Source organism: Heteronotia binoei, chromosome 12 (genome assembly GCF_032191835.1).
Source record: "Heteronotia binoei isolate CCM8104 ecotype False Entrance Well chromosome 12, APGP_CSIRO_Hbin_v1, whole genome shotgun sequence".
Taxonomy (NCBI): domain Eukaryota; kingdom Metazoa; phylum Chordata; class Lepidosauria; order Squamata; family Gekkonidae; genus Heteronotia; species Heteronotia binoei.
In genome coordinates this window covers 1744250-1760520 of record NC_083234.1, presented here as the reverse complement: position 1 = coordinate 1760520, position 16271 = coordinate 1744250, and the positions used below count along the sequence as shown (strand labels likewise).

Here is a 16271-nt window from a genome sequence, read left to right as displayed (position 1 = left end):
GTTCGAGTTCAGGAGCGACCAAGAGGATTCCATCCCAGGGCCGGAGCTCGGGAGAAGGAAGGCTTGGCTGCCGGCTGCTGCAGGGGTCATGGCGGGGCGGGGCGGGGCGGCGCTTCTGGGCTCAGCACAGGGTCCCTCCTGGGGGTGGACCGAGACGCTCCACAGGGACAGCTCCGCCCCCCGGCCAGGCTCCTCCCTCCAGCCCAGGCAGGCGCCAAGGGCTGACTTCCTCCTGGCACGAAGATGGCAGCCAGAGGAGGAGGAGCCAAGCAGGAGCGCCTGCCTTCCTGGGGCCCCTCCCCCCCCGTGCCGCCGCCTGGGATCCGGGGGTTGCTGCTGCGCTTCTGGTCCCCACTTCCTTCGGCCCAGTTGCGACGGCTCCGTCGAGCCAGGGAAGAGCGGCGCCTCCGCCTCCCCCCTCCCTCTGCAGCAGCCGGAGGCCTTGCCCTCCCCCCCCGCCCTCGGGGGTGTGCAGGCCTGGCGCCCCCTCCCCTCCCCTTCCCTTCCCCCAGCAGCCCCCTCCTCATAAGAAGGAGTGGAGCGCAGTGCACGGTCAGGCCACGCTCTCCTTCCGCAGCCCCGCCTGGCCATAGGGAAGAGTGGAGCTCAGGCTTGCGCGAAGGAGAGCGAAGAGGGAATCCATGCTTGCCGGTTTCCATTATTCCCTGTGGGCAAGCGGGGTCTCCATTCTTCTCTGTGGGGAAGCAGGTATCGTGTAGAGGCAGCCGCTGTTCTTCGTTTTAGTTTGCCCTCCTGATTCCACCTTGGTGCTTCTGTTGCTGCAGACCCACCTGTGGGGAACCCATCTGACCGGCGGGGGGGGGGGAGGGAGGGCTGAGTCCCTCCTCCGCACACATGTTTATTTATTTATATTTTGATTTATATCCCGCCCTTCCCACCGAGGTGGCTCAGGGCGGCTTAGAACATATTAAACTTACATAGGTTTGGCTTAAAAACAATTACATGGCAACAGTTAAAACAATAAATTAATAAAACATAGGACATAAAAACCAGCGGTCTGTCAGAATGCACTCTAGCTCCATCCAAAAATTCTCAGTGTCAATTAGTTATAGGCCAGCCGGAAGCGGACTGTCTTGCAGGCCCTGCGGAACTGCCCTAGGTCCCGCAGGGCCCTCACCTCTTCCGGCAGCTGGTTCCACCAGTAAGGCGCTGTTACCGAGAAGGCCCGATCCCTGGTGGATTTCAGATGGGCCTCCTTTGGCTTGGGGATTACTAGCAGGTTTTGCGAACCCGATCTCAGTACTCTCTGGGGAACGTGTGGGGAGAGATGGTCCCTAAGGTAGGCAGGTCTTAGGCCATATAGGGCTTTAAAGGTAATGACCAGCACCTTGTACCAGACTCGGAATATTATTGGCAGCCAGTGCAGATCCCAAAGCCTCGGCCGAATGTGCTCCCACCTTGGGAGCCCTAATAACAGCCGGGCAGCGGCATTCTGCACTAACTGCAACTTCCGGGTTCGGCACAAGGGCAGCCCCATGTAGAGGGCATTACAGTAGTCCAACCTCGAGGTGACCGTAGCATGAATCACCGTTGCTAGGTCGTCGTGCTCCAGGAAAGGGGCCAACTGTCTCGCCCGCCTAAGATGAAAAAATGCAGACTTGGCAGTGGCTGCTATCTGAGCCTCCATTGTCAGTGAAGGCTCCAATAGTACCCCCAGACTCTTGACCCTGTGCGCCACTGTCAACGGCGCCCCGTCGAAGACTGGCAGGGGGATTTCCCTTCCCGGGCCACGACGACCCAAGCAAAGGACCTCTGTCTTTGCCGGATTCAGCTTCAGTCCACTCAGCCTAAGCCACCTAGCCATGGCACATGTGGCACAGGACAGAGCCAGCCATGGGGGGGGGGGGGGCAGTGCCAAAGACCACAGGGGCAGGTTGGGTGTCAAGCGTGCCTCCTCTTGCCATGAAGCTGGGGGTGGGGGAGAAGAAGGCTGCTTCTTGTGTGGGACCGACCTGTCGCTGGCCTGTTGAGTCTGTATCAGCCCCCGGAAGTTCTCTCCTTCACAGAGACTCTCACAGTTTCCTTTCTGCTCGGTTAGGGGGGCTTGCATTACTTTTTGGGGGGGTGGTGGAAAGGTGCTTTTGGGTGCTTTAGCTTTTGAACAGTGTGACAGAGGGACCCTCAGTATCTCCGGGTGGGTGGGAGCCATGGACTCAGTTCCAGCAAGACCTGTTTGCCTGCCCTGCCTTTGCTTATTCAGTAAAAACACCTTTAATGAAACCAAGGGGTGTTGTTGGTGAGGAAGTCGCAGTGTTTGGCACTGGGGTGGTCTCCGCAGAGCCAGGAGAGCTCTTCCTCCCTCCCAGCAGAAGGCCAGAGGCTGGGGAAGCAGCAAGCCATTTGGGGCGAGGGGGGCGGGGGTCAGATCATCCCAGTACTGCTTGGAGCACTTTGGAGGCAAGATGAGACACAGACCTCAAAGAACTCCATGGCTATCATTGCCCACCACCTTCCACACCCCTCCAGCAATGCAGGACTCCCCAGGAGACTGGGATGAAGTGCTCCAACCCTCTCCTTCCCTGGCCATACTAACCCCCACCACCACGTGGCATGGTGGGGGGGGGGGCTCCAGCCTTTCTCCCACCGTTCTCCTGAGCAGAAGCAGTTAACCTGGGGAGCAGCAGCCACTCACAATACTCCACAGGAGTCATAAGAACATAAGAGAAGCCATCTCCGCTGATTGCCAAGGAACCCTCCCCTCTCCTCCCCTCCCCTGGAGGACTCGAGGGAAGCGCTGGGGGAGGCCGGCCAGAGGCAGCCACTGGGGGCTTTCCAGGTGGCCACAGACCTGAAGCTGCTTCAACTGAACTGGACACAGCTGGCTCTCTGGGTCTCTCCTGTCACTTCCTGCCTGGAGATGCTCTGCCAGTGAGCATCTCCCCATGACATCCCCCAGAGCTGCTGTGTGGCTGCAGGGAAATCCAGAACCAACTCATTAAAGTAGCTGCCCCCCCAGATGCCTGAGAAGCGAGATTCTCAGGACAGGGTGGCCAAACTTGCTTAATGTAAGAGAATCATAGAATCGTAAAGTTGGAAGGGACCTCCAGGGTCATCTAGTCCAACTCCCTGCACAATGCAGAAAACTCACAAACACCTCCCCCTAAATTCACAAGATCTTCACTGCTGTCAGATGGCCATCTAGCCTCTGTTGAAAAACCTCAAAGGAAGTAGAGGCCACCACCTCCCGAGGAGGAAGCCTGTTAGAATCAAAGAAGAGTTGGAAGGGACCTCCAGGGTCATCTAGTCCAACCCCCTGCACAATGCAGGGAACTCACAAACACCTCCCTCTAAACTCATAGGATCTTCACTGCTGTCAGATGGCCATCTAGCCTCTGTTGAAAAACCTCCAAGGAAGGAGAGCCCACCACCTCCCAAGGAAGCCTGTTCCACTGAGGAATTGCTCTGTCAGGAAGTTCTTCCTAATGTTGAGCTGGAAACTCTTTTGATTTAATTTCAACCCATTGGTTCTGGTCCTACCTTCTGGGGCCACAGAAAACAATTCCACACCATCCTCTATATGACAGCCCTTCAAGTACTTGAAGATGGTGATCATATCACCTCTCAGCTGCCTCCTCTCCAGGCTAAACATCCCCAGCTCTTTCAACCTTTCTTCATAGGAATTGGTCCCCAGACCCCTCACCATCTTCATCACCCTCCTCTGGACCTGTTCCAGCTTGTCTATATCCTTTTTAAAATGTGGTGCCCAAAACTGAACACAATACTTCAGGGGAGATCATACCAGAGCAGAGTTAAGCGATACCATCGCTTCATGTAATCTGGACATTATACTTCTTTTGATACAGGCCACTGATACAGCCCACTATACTTCTGTTGATACAGCACACGGTGTGACTGTGTGATTGCTGAAAATTCTGAGTTTGTGGTTGCTGGGAAACTGCTGTTTGTTTGTTTTGAGAGGGTTGAAGGTGATTGTTGCTGATTGATTAGGAGTGACTGTGTTCCTGGGGCAGACTGAGGCCCCATCCTCTTTGCATGATTAAGCTGCGCCTTGCCAGAGGCTGAGCACATTTCAGAGAGCTCTGAGAGAGAGCAGATAAGAAGTGCTATAAGGGTGAGGTTTGGTTTTCTAAACAGCTGGGGAAGTTGCTGAGAAATTCTGTTTGTGTGACTGTGTGATTGCTGAAAATTTTGAGTTTGTGGTTGCTGGGGAAGGGTTGGAGGTGGGGTGGCTCTGTATGTCAGAGAGGGTATACAGTCCACTGAGACTGAGGTCAGAGAATTAGATTTCCTTCTAGAAATGCTTTGGGTCGAAATAGAGGGCCCAAAAGAAAATTTAATTATGGGAGTTATTGCCCACCAAATCAAAAGATAGAGGATGATTATAATATGATGGAAGGATTAAAGATAGTGGCTAAACATAAAAACTGTGTCGTAATAGGTGATTTTAACTACCTGCAGATTGATTGGGTCAATATGTGTTCCGGTCAAGAGAAAGAGATTGAGTTTCTAGATGCCCTCAATAACTGTGCTATGGAGCAGATGGTCACAGAACCTACCAGGGTGGGGTGATCCTGGATTTAGTCCTAAGTATTGCCCAAGACTTGGTGAGAGATGTAAAAGTGATTGCACCGCTTGGGAGCAGTGACCATAGTGTTATTGATTTCACTATTTGTATAAATAGGGAGTTGCCCCAAAAGACCAGCATGACCACGTTTAACTTTAAAAGGGGTAAATTCTCTGAGATGAGGAGGCATGTGAAGAGGAAACTGAAAGGAAAGGTAAATACGGTCAAAACCCTTGGGGAAGCTTGGAGGCTATTTAAAACGATAATCCTGGAAGCGCAGATAAAATATATACCACAACTTAGGAAAGCACAAACAGGTATAAGAAAAGGTCTGCATGGTTAACAAAGTAATGGAAGCTGTAAAAGGTAAGAAGGACTCCTTTAATTGGTGGAAAGCTAGTCCAAATGAGATTAATAAAAGGCTGTGGCAAATCAAATGCAAGACTGTGATCAGGCAGGCAAAAATAGACTCTGAGGAGCATATTGCAAAAAACATAAAGACCAACAATAAAAATTTCTTCAAATATATTAGAAGCAGGAAACCAGCAAGGGAGGCAGTGGGGCCCTTGGATGACCAAGGGGTAAAAGGATTACTGAAGGAGGATAGGGAAATGGCTGAGAAGCTGAATGAATTTTTTGCCTCCATCATCACTGTGGAAGATGAGAAGTGTTTGCCTGCTCCAGAACTACTAATTTTGTAAGGGGTGTTGAAAGACCTGAGTCAGATTGAGGTGACAAGAGAGGAGGTCTTACAACTGATTGACAAATTAAAAACTAATAAGTCACCAGGTCCGGATGGCATACACCCAAGAGTTATGAAATAACTCAAAGTTGAACTTGTGGATCTCCTGACAAAAATATGTAATCTTTCATTGAAATCTGCCTCCGTTCCTGAGGACCGGAAGGTAGCAAATGTCACCCCCATCTTTAAAAAGGGTTCCAGAGGAGATCCGGGAAATTACAGGCCAGTCAGTCTGACTTCTATACCGGGAAAGTTGGTAGAAACCATTATCAAGGACAGAATGAGTAGGCACATTGATGAACACAAGTTATTGAGGAATACTCAGCATGGGTGCTGTAAGGAAAGATCTTGCCTCACTAACCTGTTACAGTTCTTTGAGGGGGTGAACAGACATGTGGACAAAGGGGACCCAATAGATGTTGTTTACCTTGACTTCCAGAAAGCTTTTGATAAAGTTCCTCATCAAAGGCTCCTTAGTAAGCTCGAGAGTCATGGAGTAAAAGGACAGGTCCTCTTGTGGATCAAAAACTGGCTAATTAATAGGAATCAGAGAGTGAATATAAATGTGCAATCTTTGCAGTGGAAGACGGTAAGCAGTGGGGTGCCGCAGGGCTCAGTACTGGGTCCCATGCTCTTTAACTTGTTCATTAATGATTTGGAGTTGGGAGTGAGCAGTGAAGTGGCCAAGTTTGCAGATGACACTAAATTGTTCAGGGTGGTGAGAACCAGAGAGGATTGTGAGACACTCCAAAGGGATCTGTTGAGGCTGGGTGAGTGGGCGTCAACGTGGCAGATGAGGTTCAATGTGGCCAAGTGCAAAGTAATGCACATTGGGGCCAAGAATCCCAGCTACAAATACAAGTTGATGGGGTGTGAACTGGCAGAGACTGACCAAGAGAGATCTTGGGGTCATGGTAGATAACTCACTGAAAATGTCAAGACAGTGTGCGATTGTGCAATAAAAAAGGCCAACGCCATGCTGGGAACTATTAGGAAGGGAATTGGAAACAAATCAGCCAGTATCATAATGCCCCTGTATAAATCAATGGTGTGGTCTCATTTGGAATATTGTGTACAATTCTGGTCACCGCACCTCAAAAAGGAAAAAGTCCAGAAAAGAGCAACTGGAATGATTAAAGGGTTGGAACACTTTCCCTATGAAGAAAGGTTAAAATTCTTGGGGCTCTTTAGCTTGGAGAAATGTTGACTGTGGGGTGACATTATAGAGGTTTACAAGATTATGCGTGGGATAGAGAAAGAAGTCCTTTTCCCCTTTCTCACAATACAAGAACTCATGGGCATTCGATGAAATTGCTGAGCAGTCAGGTTAAAATGGATAAAAGGAACTACTTCTTCACCCAAAGGGTGATTAACATGAGGAATTCACTACCACAGGAGGTGGCGGCGGCTACAAGCATAGCCAGCTTCAAGAGGGGATATATATCTATTGGCCACTGTGTGACACAGAGTGTTGGACTGGATGGGCCATTGGCCTGATCCAACATGGCTTCTCTTATGTTCTTAAAATTGCATTTGCCTTTTTAGCCACCACATCACACTGTTGACTCATGTTCAGCATATGATCCACTAAGACCCCTAGATCCTTTTTGCACATACTACTGCTAAGACAAGTCTCCCCCATCCTATAACCATGCATTGGATTTTTCCTACCTATATGCAGAACTTTACATTTATCCCTGTTATAGAATCATAAAATCATACAGTTGAAAGGGACCTCTAGGGCCACATAGAATAAATGTCAGATGTTTGAGAGCTGTAAGACATGAACAAATATCACACACACACACGTCTTAATTAAAACTCTTAATACTTTCTTTGCACAGAAAGATAAAATACATCTGTTTGCACTTTACCACACAACCATGCTAGGAGGAGACTTTTTGAAAAACAAAAGCTGGGAATAACAGTCCCCAGAGGGCCAGCAGAGGGAAAGGTCAGGGAATTGTTTTTTTGGCACCAATGGGAGAAGGCAACATACTTGTACCATATAAACCACTGACCACCATTTGCATCCTTATGCTTCTCTCTCTGCCTTGACACCAAGGTTAGTAAATACAGCTCCTAAAAGAGCTATGAAACTCAGGGAGAGCTCCACACCATCCTCTTTACTTCCCTCCCTCCTTCCAGTGGGATGGCCTAACGTGGGGGTGGGGGGGTGGGGAGAAAAGGTGCAAGGTGTTATCACAGGTGAACCAAGGGGCAGCACAACTTCACTGCTGCTTCTGCACCTGGCGGGAGACTAGTGAACCCTCTTACTTCTAAAGCCCAGTGCAAGATGGAGGTGCAGCAGTTCCCTCCTGCTCAGCAGGCCTGCAAAGCTGTTGGGACAAGGGCCTCGCTCGCTGGTCACAGCCCTGGCTACCAGGCCTGCACCAAGGGGGGGAGTCAAGCGTCTGCTGCTATCAGTGGTGCTGCAGCTCAGGGCCTGCCCCTGGCCCTCCTGGTGTTCCATGCGGAGGAAGGGTGGGGGCAGCCATCATCCTCTCCCCAGCCCTGCCACTATCGTGGCTCTCACTGGCGCTCACCCTCTCCTATTCCTTCCTTCCCTCCTTGCTCTCGATCTCGCTTGTGTGGCTGTGTTTGGGTCACCCCATCTGTCCAGCAGGGAAGGGCGGGAATCCCACACACTTGCTTTTCCCTCTCGGCTCTTGCACACTCTTTCCCTGCTCTAGGTCTCCAGGCAACCTCCCAAAGCCTTCCTACTTCCCTGCTTCACACGTGATGGAAAGAGTCGCCTCCCTATGGGTCAGCCTGCAGAGGCTGACGGAGGTCCCAGTGCTGCCATGCTTACAGGAGAGTAGGCCTGCCTGGAGTTCCTCCTTGACCTCCGGGAGCCGCACAGGAGGTGTGGAAGAGCTGCAAGATGCGATGCGCACTTGACTGCAAGAGGCTCCTCCTCGGGCAGCTGCTGCCTTCAGGTCTCTGAGCGGCACAAAAGCAGAGTGCCCCCAGCAGGAAGAGGAAGTGGGTCAAAGCAACTCAGAGGTCCCACCCACTCCTCCTCTCTGCCACCCACCACATGGCTCCTCCTCCTCCAGGCATGTCTCTGGAGAGAGTCCTCGTCACACGGGGTGCCAGGGAAGGTCCAGGCCGAGGGTGCACTGGCGCGCAAGAGGGGCTCCTGCTGTTCCAGGAAGCTGGAAGCTAGAAGGGCCTTGGGGAACTCCAAGCCCCCTGGCAGGGCTGTGCTGAACAGAAGGTGCTGCTGTTGCCCCTGGTGGGTGCTGCCAAGGGAGGACCGCAGGCCTGCCTGTGGGGCCACAGGGGCAGAGGGGACGGCCACCGAGGCCTGCTTCAAGTAGCCAGAGACGGAGACCTGCTGGGAGTGGGCCATGCTCTCGAAGCTGGGCGGGCAGCTGGAAGAGCCCAGAGCTGCCACCCCTGGGGCCCCTGCCTGCCTTTGGTGCCCGGGGACCTGCGCGGGGGATGGCTTCGCTTGCGTCAGCGCCTCTTCTGAGTCCCGGCCCACGAGCTCCGCCTCACTGGCAGGGGACGCTGCCCCAAGCAACTGCTCCTCTTGCTCCTTCCGGATGACCCCCTCTCCTTTGCTTTCCAGCAGGAGTCCCCCATGCTCCCAGGGTCCCGTGGGCAGAAGGAGGCCATGGCGGCTGCCCAGCGGGTCTTGCAGACAGATGCCGCTGTCAGTGCTGCAGCCACTGCTGTCCAGCAGGTCTCGGAGCCGGGGGCTGCTTGCCCTGCTGCTGGCGAAGGCTTCTGGCCTCCGGCACATCCCCTCCTCTGGAACTGGCCAGGCTGTTCTGCTGGGCTGGCTCACAGTGGCTGGGTGGGGGTGGGTCTTCAGCCCCAGGGAAATGGGATGGATGGACTCCGCTTCTTCCAAGCACAGACCCCCGCCGCTCATCCAAAGGGGCCAGGGCTCCCGCCACGGTGCCAGGGAAGTCTGCTTCTGGAGAGATTTCTGGCAGCAACAAAAGGGAAAGGTTAGTCTTGCCGGCTTCTTGCTGGCTGCTGGGATGTGTGTGGAAGCCCTCTCCTGGACGTCACAAGGGAGTGGACACAAATGCCAGGAAGGGAGCTCTCCCTTGGACTGATTTGTAATAAAATACATTTGTTCAGATCTGTGTGTCACAGTAATTATGTGTAGATATAATTCTGAAACATCCATCTTTCTACAACATATACAATGTGAATATATCATGTACTCTCCAAACGTATAGTTTTCAATATCACCCTGTCGCTTGTGACCAACAGTTATAGAATCAGAGTTGGAAGGGACCTCCAGGGTCATCTAGTCCAACCCCTGCACAATGCAGGAAACTCACAAATCCCTCCCCCTCAGTTCACAGGATCTTCATTCATTATAACAGCCCCAAGCGGGGCCACATGTAGACAATTGTTTGACATGACAGCAAAAGTCCTGAAGTTTAATGCCCAAATCCCAGCTCAGTAACCCAAAGAGAGTTCTGACCTCAGAAGCAGAAACTGAGCTATTTGATGCAGACCCGCCCCCCTCAGTTCCTTCAGAACGCAGCAGCGTGGATTAAACCCTGTGGTGGCCCCAGCCCCCCCCCATTACCTCAGAGTCTGACCCCTGCCCTGCTGCAGCCTGCAGGCCCCTTCTCAAAAGCCCCTTTGACTAAGCTGAGGGGGGGGGGAGAGGCAAACTGGGTAACGATGCCACGCCAGGCAAGTTGGGCAAAGAACGGCTCATTTGCTGGCTGCATGTGCAGGCTGGGAGGGCTGCAAGGAGGGGGGAAACTGGCCTGGGGCTCCTAAAGGCATGGGGGCCCATAGGCCAGTGCCTATTTGGCCTAATTGTTAATCTGGCTCTGCAACACAGCCCTCCTGCCAAAGAGGCAAGCAGGAAAGCTGCCTATCGTGGAGTCTGTCTGTCTGTCTCTCTCTCTGTGGAAGCCTCGGGTTGTGTCCACCCTCCGCCTGCGCAGCTGTGCCTGCCTGACAAGTACAAGCCAAGCTTTGCCCCTCTTTATCAGGCTCAGCCCTAACGAATGGAGTCGCTTCCTCAAACACAGGCTCTGCACTTACAGAAATGTAGCAAGCCCTCTCCAAGCTACTGAGATGGTACTATGCTTTGTGGAAACCTTGTGCAGAGAAAGGCTAAGTGAGAGGATCGTGTTCCACAGGAACGTCGGTTGGATAACAGCCCTGTCAGGCATTTATCAAGATTTAGCATCTATCAGTCACCTCTCTCCCTTGTGGAAATCAAGGCACCTTACAATGTAAGTAAAATAATGATTTAAAAACCACAATCACTGTTTCCTCTCTCTGCCCCTCTTGCTGCTCAAGAACTGACACGCCAGAGAGCAAGATGTCCCAACAGCAGTCAGAAATGGGCATTTCCAACAATCATCAATGTTAGGAATTATTGCTGCCAGATCCTTCACTGTGGTCAGGGACCAGGCGCCTTGTTTCTTGCTCCTGGCTGGTTTTCATGTTGCCAACATAATGGCTATTATTGGTATGATGGTATCTCGTATCTTTACTTTGCAAGCTGGTCTCTGGATGTTTCCAAAAGAACAACACAAGGATCTGTTGAACAGCAAGGCGAGAGGGATGCTTTGAGGACCCGGCCAGGGCCTGGGAGGCAGGTGGCCGCCTTCTAGTGCCCCCTGTGGGCTGACTGCTTGGCCTCAGAAGCTGGAGGCCGCAGCAAGGGAAGCACTTACCAGCACCGACGGGGTCTCCGTGGGCTTCTTCACATAAGCACAGCCCCAGGCCACTGCTAGCGTGCCAAGAGCCACCAGGCTGAGAAGGGTCAAGCCGAGGATGGCCGTGGCCCTGCCGCTGTCTGCAAACAGAGTGTCACACACAGGCCGTTGCAGCAGGCGAGAAGGCTGGCCAGCCCCTTGCCTGGAGAAGAGGGCCCCGGGCGCAGCTGCTGGGGGAAGGGAGCCAGGAGGCAGCCGCCGGAGAGGCTGGGAAGGACAGATGGACAGAGCCAGAGACTGTGCTGCAGCATCTGGGGTTGCCACTCAGTTCCTCCCAACCTCTGAGCAGCGCCGGCTCCTGCAGCGTGCAGAAAACTCCAAGGGGAGGAGGGGGGAGGGAGTGGATGCACGGTGTCCCCTTCAGCCAGGCAAGAAGAGACCCCGCCTGTCCTTCTCCTGCTCTGTCCTGGATGGCAGGCCCTGGCCAGGAGGCTGGGGGTGGCCCTGGGGTCTCGGGCTGCAGACTCACCGGTTGGGGGAGGGGTCGAGATGCACTGCTCTTCTGTCCGATGGGGAGGATTGGGCCAGGAGGGCAGGTGGAGCTCCGCGCTGACACAGTACCGCTCACCCCACAACACCTCAGGCAGCTTAAACCTCCGGTTGGTTTGCACCAGCATGTACTGTGGGGCAGAAGGCGGAGGGGCCAGGAGGGTGTGATGCTCCTCTCTCCGGCAGCAGCTTTCCCACCTCGTGGGCTGCTGGTTTTGCCTCCTTGGAGACCCCCCTGCCCCTCCCCCCCAGGGCAAGGCTCCTCTGGGCAAAAAGGAGAAGGCCTGGGGGGGTCCTCCAGAAGGAAAGCCGGGCTAGGACGGGGAGCTGGATGGAGCCTTGCCAAGAACACACCCACCACCCCAAGGCCAAGGGTTCCTCTGCTGCAGCCTCACCTGGGTGTCGTTGGATTCCCTCCGGACATAGACTTGGTAGTGGCCCCACCTGCCCAGGTGCAGCTCTTTGTAGACCTCCCCCAGAGTCACCCACAAGTCATTGCCGGAGAGAGACAGGCTCAGGTTCCACAACTGCAGAGCTGCTGCTGGGGAAATCAGAGGGCCTCAAGTCAGGCAGGAGAACTTCCCAGCAGAATTTGGTCAGGGCCTGCCTGAGCGGGAGGGGGGGAGCGCAGAGTCCTCTCCTTCCAAGAGCTGCAGAAGACAAGTGCCCAGGAGAAGGGGAGGGGTCCTCTGGCCATGCAGGAAAAGGCCATCTGGTGAATTACCCTTGGAAGAAGCGACCCCCCCCCCTCCAAATCACACAAGAGCCCCAGGAGCAGCTGAGCACCTGCATTCTGACAAGGGAGTGGCCCTCTGAGTGCCCCCTCACCGGAAGGGAGAGGAAAAAAGAGGAGAGGAAAGGCAAGGAGAGAAGAGGAGAGCAGAGGAAAGGAAAGGAGAGGACAGGACAGGAGGGGACAGGAGAGGAAAGGAAAGGAGGGAGGGGCATCCTCAACCTGCCTCTCCCCTCAGGCTCTGGCCAGCAGGCAGCGAACCGGGCAGTGGTCAAGGAACTAAACCCCCCCCCCCTTCCCTTCCCTGGACCTGCACTGGGAGCGCCGGTGGCTGTTCCCGCCCAGGCCGGCAGGCAGCGGGGCCCAACCTTGGAGGCTTCAGGGCGGGGTCTTCGCGCCCAGGCCGGCTGCGGCGGATCGGGGCCAGGGTTGCAGGGGAAGCTGCGGCCTTGCTTTAGACCCCCCCCCCCCCCGACTGTGGCTTCCCTGCAGGAAGGATCCGGCCCAGGGGGCTGGCCCCTCTGCAGCGCTCCCCCGGGGGAATGCCCGCAGCGCAGCCGCCTTGTTGCCGGGGCAGTGGGGTGGGGGCAGAGCCGGCCTTCCTTCCAGCTCAGCGAGCGGCCCTTCCGGCCTGGGGGGGGGTGGACTGGCCAGGCAGCCTTCGGGGCAGAGCCGTCCATGCTCTCCATCCCCCCCAGCCCCGCGGGAAGGGGCGGCGGCTACCTTCGTTGGGGGAGAAGGGAGCAGAGACGGTCCAGGGGGAAGCGCGGCGGCGGTCCAGGTCCAGGGCGCGGACTCGGGCGTAATAGCGTCGGGAGGGCCGCTGGGGCGGGGTCTGGGCGGTGAGGTCGCAGGAGCAGCGGGCGATGGCGGCGCAGCGGGGCACCGGCGTCCAGCTGGGGTGGCCGTACCTGCGGGAGGGAGGAGGAGTCAGGGCCGCGGGGCTGGCGGGCGCGCCCCTCCTGGGGGTGGGGGGGAGACCTACCGCTTGCACTGCACTTCGTAGAGGAGGGGGCGGCGGGGCGGCGAGGCGGGGCGGGCGGGGGCCCAGAGGAGCAGGTGCTGGAAGGCGCGGGCTCGGAAGCGCAGGTGCTGGGGGGCGGCGGGCGGCGGCGCGGGGCGGTGGGCGGCGGCGGAGGCTCGGGCTCCCAGGGAGCCACAGCGGCTCAAGAGCAGCAGCCCGAGCAGCAGCAGCAGGAGGAGCGGCGCGGCGGGCGGGCGCATCTCGGGCTCAGCGCAGCCGCTGGGGGTGTCTCGGCGGCCTCCGGGGAGTCACTGGAGAGGGGCGCCGGGCGGCGGCTGGATGACTTGGGCCGCTTCCCGCCTGCCTGCCTGCCCGGGCATTCCCCGCCGGCGCCCCCTGCGTGGGACTCTCCCGCCGGAGGAGGCGGAGGAGAAGTGGGGGGAAGCCCTCCAGGCGGGGCAGGCGGCCCCTTCCTTCCTTCCTTCCCTCCCTCCTCTGGGGCGCAGCAGGGGCGCGGCTGGCCGGCCATCCCGGGGGTCTCTCCGCTGCTGGGGGGGGGGGGGCACAGCCGCTGCCTTCTGGTGGGGAGTCGGGAAGACGGGCCGGCTGGACAGTATCGCCCCCACCAGTAGCGCCCTCCTCCCGGAACAGGCGTCCGCCGAAGGCGGCTGGGGGGCCTTCTCCCTCCCCGATGCTGAAGCGGCCTGGAGCTGTGGGAGGAGGAGGAGAAGGACCTTCCCCCTTCCCCACCCCCGGAGTCCTCTTTCAGGGCCCAGCAAGGGCTCCTTCCTTGCTCGAGGGGGCGGCGCAGGATCAGGGCAACGGGCAGGCCTGGAGGAGGCGCAGCGGCGGGGAGCAGAGCGGGGGGGGGGCTCCGGCGCCGCCGGGAGGGCATCGTGTTCTGGGTCCCTCGAAATGAAAGACAGGAGGGGGGCGGGGGGGGGGGACCGTCGGCCTGCGGCAGCCCCGGAAGGCGGGGGGGGGGGCGGATGAAGCCGGAGTGGAGTGGGGAGGGGGCACCTTCTTCCCCGTCAGCATCCCCCCCCCCGCGGTGAGACTCTAGGGCCTGCTGCAGGCTGCTCGGGCGGGCCGGGGCTTTCTCACGAGGAGGAGGAAGTGACCCTTGCTGGCCGTTCCTCCGGGGGGGGGGCGGAGGCCGAAAGCGGAACCGGGAAGGTTTCTGACTTCATCTCTCCTCCACCCGCGGAGGAGGTTTCGCTATCCGGGGGTGGGGAGGCGGATTTCCAGGGCCACGAGGGAAGCAAGACGGGAATTTCCCTCCTCCCTCCCGGCGGGTAGCACCCCAAGGGCCAAAAGGCCAAAGTTTCTGAAGCCTCTGGAAGAGCGGCGGCGGCGGGGGGGGGCCTTGGGGGGATAGCAGCAGCAGGACGACCCTCCCCGCCCCCAGCTGTGGCCCTCGCCGCCCCCCTGCCCGGCCGGGGCTCAGGAGGCCCCAGGGGGGAGGGAGGGAGGCAGGCACAGCAGGCCAGCCCCTCCCCCTTCTGCCCCAGCAGCAGCCCCCTCCTCAGCCCCGGCCTCCGCCCCCTGCAACGCAGCCCCCCCTGCCCCAAGTGGCCCCCCTCGCAGTCCTGCCCGCCAGCCTGGGTTCCCCCCCCCGCAGAGAGCCCTCCCAGAGCCCTCTTCGGAAAGGAGCCCCCTCCGCCTGACCCGGGGGGCGCTCTCTGCAGGAATGCCCCCTCCTCAGGAGGCGGGGGGGGGGGTCGGGGAGGGGGAGGGGCAGGCAGCTGCCCGCCGGGCGAGAGAGGAAGAGGAGGGCTGGCCTTCGCGGGGGTGGGGATCTCCCGCTCTCTTTCTCTTTCTCTCTAGCTTTTGCATTTGGCCTTTCTCTTTCCTTGGGCGTGTTAAAATCCCCTCGACTTCAGGAGGCTGAGCTCCCCTGGCGGTGCTTGCCCCGCCCGGGGTCAGCTGGGAAACCCCCACAAGCACACCGGCCCTTTTTCAACGTTTTAAGTTTTTCCCTGCAGGGGCGGGGCTTCCCCCCTCCCCCCTCGCGGCCACAGACCCGGCTGAAGCGGCCCCCGGAATGCGGAGCCCCTGGATTTCTTCCTGCAGGGAGTCTGGGTGATGCTGCCTCTCGAGACTCCGGGAATCGCTGGTGCCGCCAGCCCGGGGCCTCCCCGCCCCCCCCCCCCCGCGCTGCCTCGAGACTGGCTCTTCCCTCGGGGCCAGCCGAGACAGCCTCGTGCCCCTCCCCCCAGACAGCCTCAGCCCCGCCCCCGGCCCCCTCCTGGGCAGACCTTATGGGGGAGCAACAGGGCCTGGCTGACCCCAGGAGGCTGCCCATGGAGGGCGGCTGCCATGTGGACCATGCCAGGAGGCCTGCCGGGTGGCGGTGGCGTGAAGCGCTCTTGTTCGCCCCTCCTCTTCTTAAGTGCTGAGTACTGCTCCCCCCGCGCCAGGCCATGTGGAGGAAGCGCTGTCTCTGGGGCTTGCCTGTGACCCTCCCTTGTGAAGTGGGTGCACGGGGGGGGGGGGAAGGGAAGGACGTGAATGGCACTGGTGGAAGGAACTCCTGCTTGTAGCAATGGGCTCTCGGGCGGGGGGGGGATGGGGGGTGGGCAGCCTCGCAAGAGGCCTCGTGCCTTGAAGCAGCAGCGGGGGGGGGGGGGCGGGCGGAGAAGGTGAGCTTTCTGGCAGGATGGGTTCTTTCTTGTCTCGGACTTGCATAAAACCTAAGCACACTCACATGAGCACAAATTGGTGGCGTTGAGACCTGGCAGAGCCCGACCCCATCTCACCTGCGGGCCTGGGTCAGCACAGAGGGCTGCTGAGGCCCAGCACTGCCCCCCCCCCCCCCCAGTTTCCATGGTTCTTTGGGGCTTTGCCGGTATGTATTTGTGTGCTCATTGAGAATTTATAATTTAAAAAAGGAATCATCGTTTATGTAAACAATTTATAAATAAATGTTACAGAAGAAGGAAGAGATTCTGAATGAGTTTGAAAGGCAGGAAGATTTGCACACTCGCCCCAAACACTGCAAGAGAAAAAAAGACACACATGTTTTCCTGTCCGTTTTAGATTTCCCAGAAGGGGAGATAATGCTCTTCGGAGACATGAATGGGGTA

The 16271-nt window shown here is 57.4% G+C and overlaps 1 protein-coding gene across 1 annotated transcript; it reads right to left on the bottom strand.

Moving 5' to 3' along the window:
* Positions 1 to 8223: 8223 nt before the first annotated feature.
* On the bottom strand, positions 8224 to 13445 carry LOC132580648 (interleukin-10 receptor subunit alpha-like). Its single transcript, XM_060251626.1, has 6 exons — positions 13207 to 13445; positions 12945 to 13132; positions 11884 to 12026; positions 11469 to 11619; positions 10958 to 11079; positions 8224 to 9228 (listed from the first exon to the last, which is right to left on the bottom strand). Exons 1-6 carry the CDS (start codon positions 13443 to 13445, stop codon positions 8224 to 8226), a joined length of 1848 nt encoding a protein of 615 aa, XP_060107609.1.
* Between the last annotated feature and the right edge of the window lie 2826 nt (positions 13446 to 16271).

Coding starts and splice junctions, on each gene's coding strand:
- LOC132580648 (XM_060251626.1), bottom strand. CDS start 13,445: ATGCGCCCGCCCGCCGCGCCGCTCCTCCTGCTGCTGCTGCTCGGGCTG. Junction 11,620..11,883: donor GGGAATCCAACGACACCCAG/GTGAGGCTGCAG, acceptor TCTGCCCCACAG/TACATGCTGGTGCAAACCAA. Junction 11,080..11,468: donor CTCGACCCCTCCCCCAACCG/GTGAGTCTGCAG, acceptor CTCTGTTTGCAG/ACAGCGGCAGGGCCACGGCC.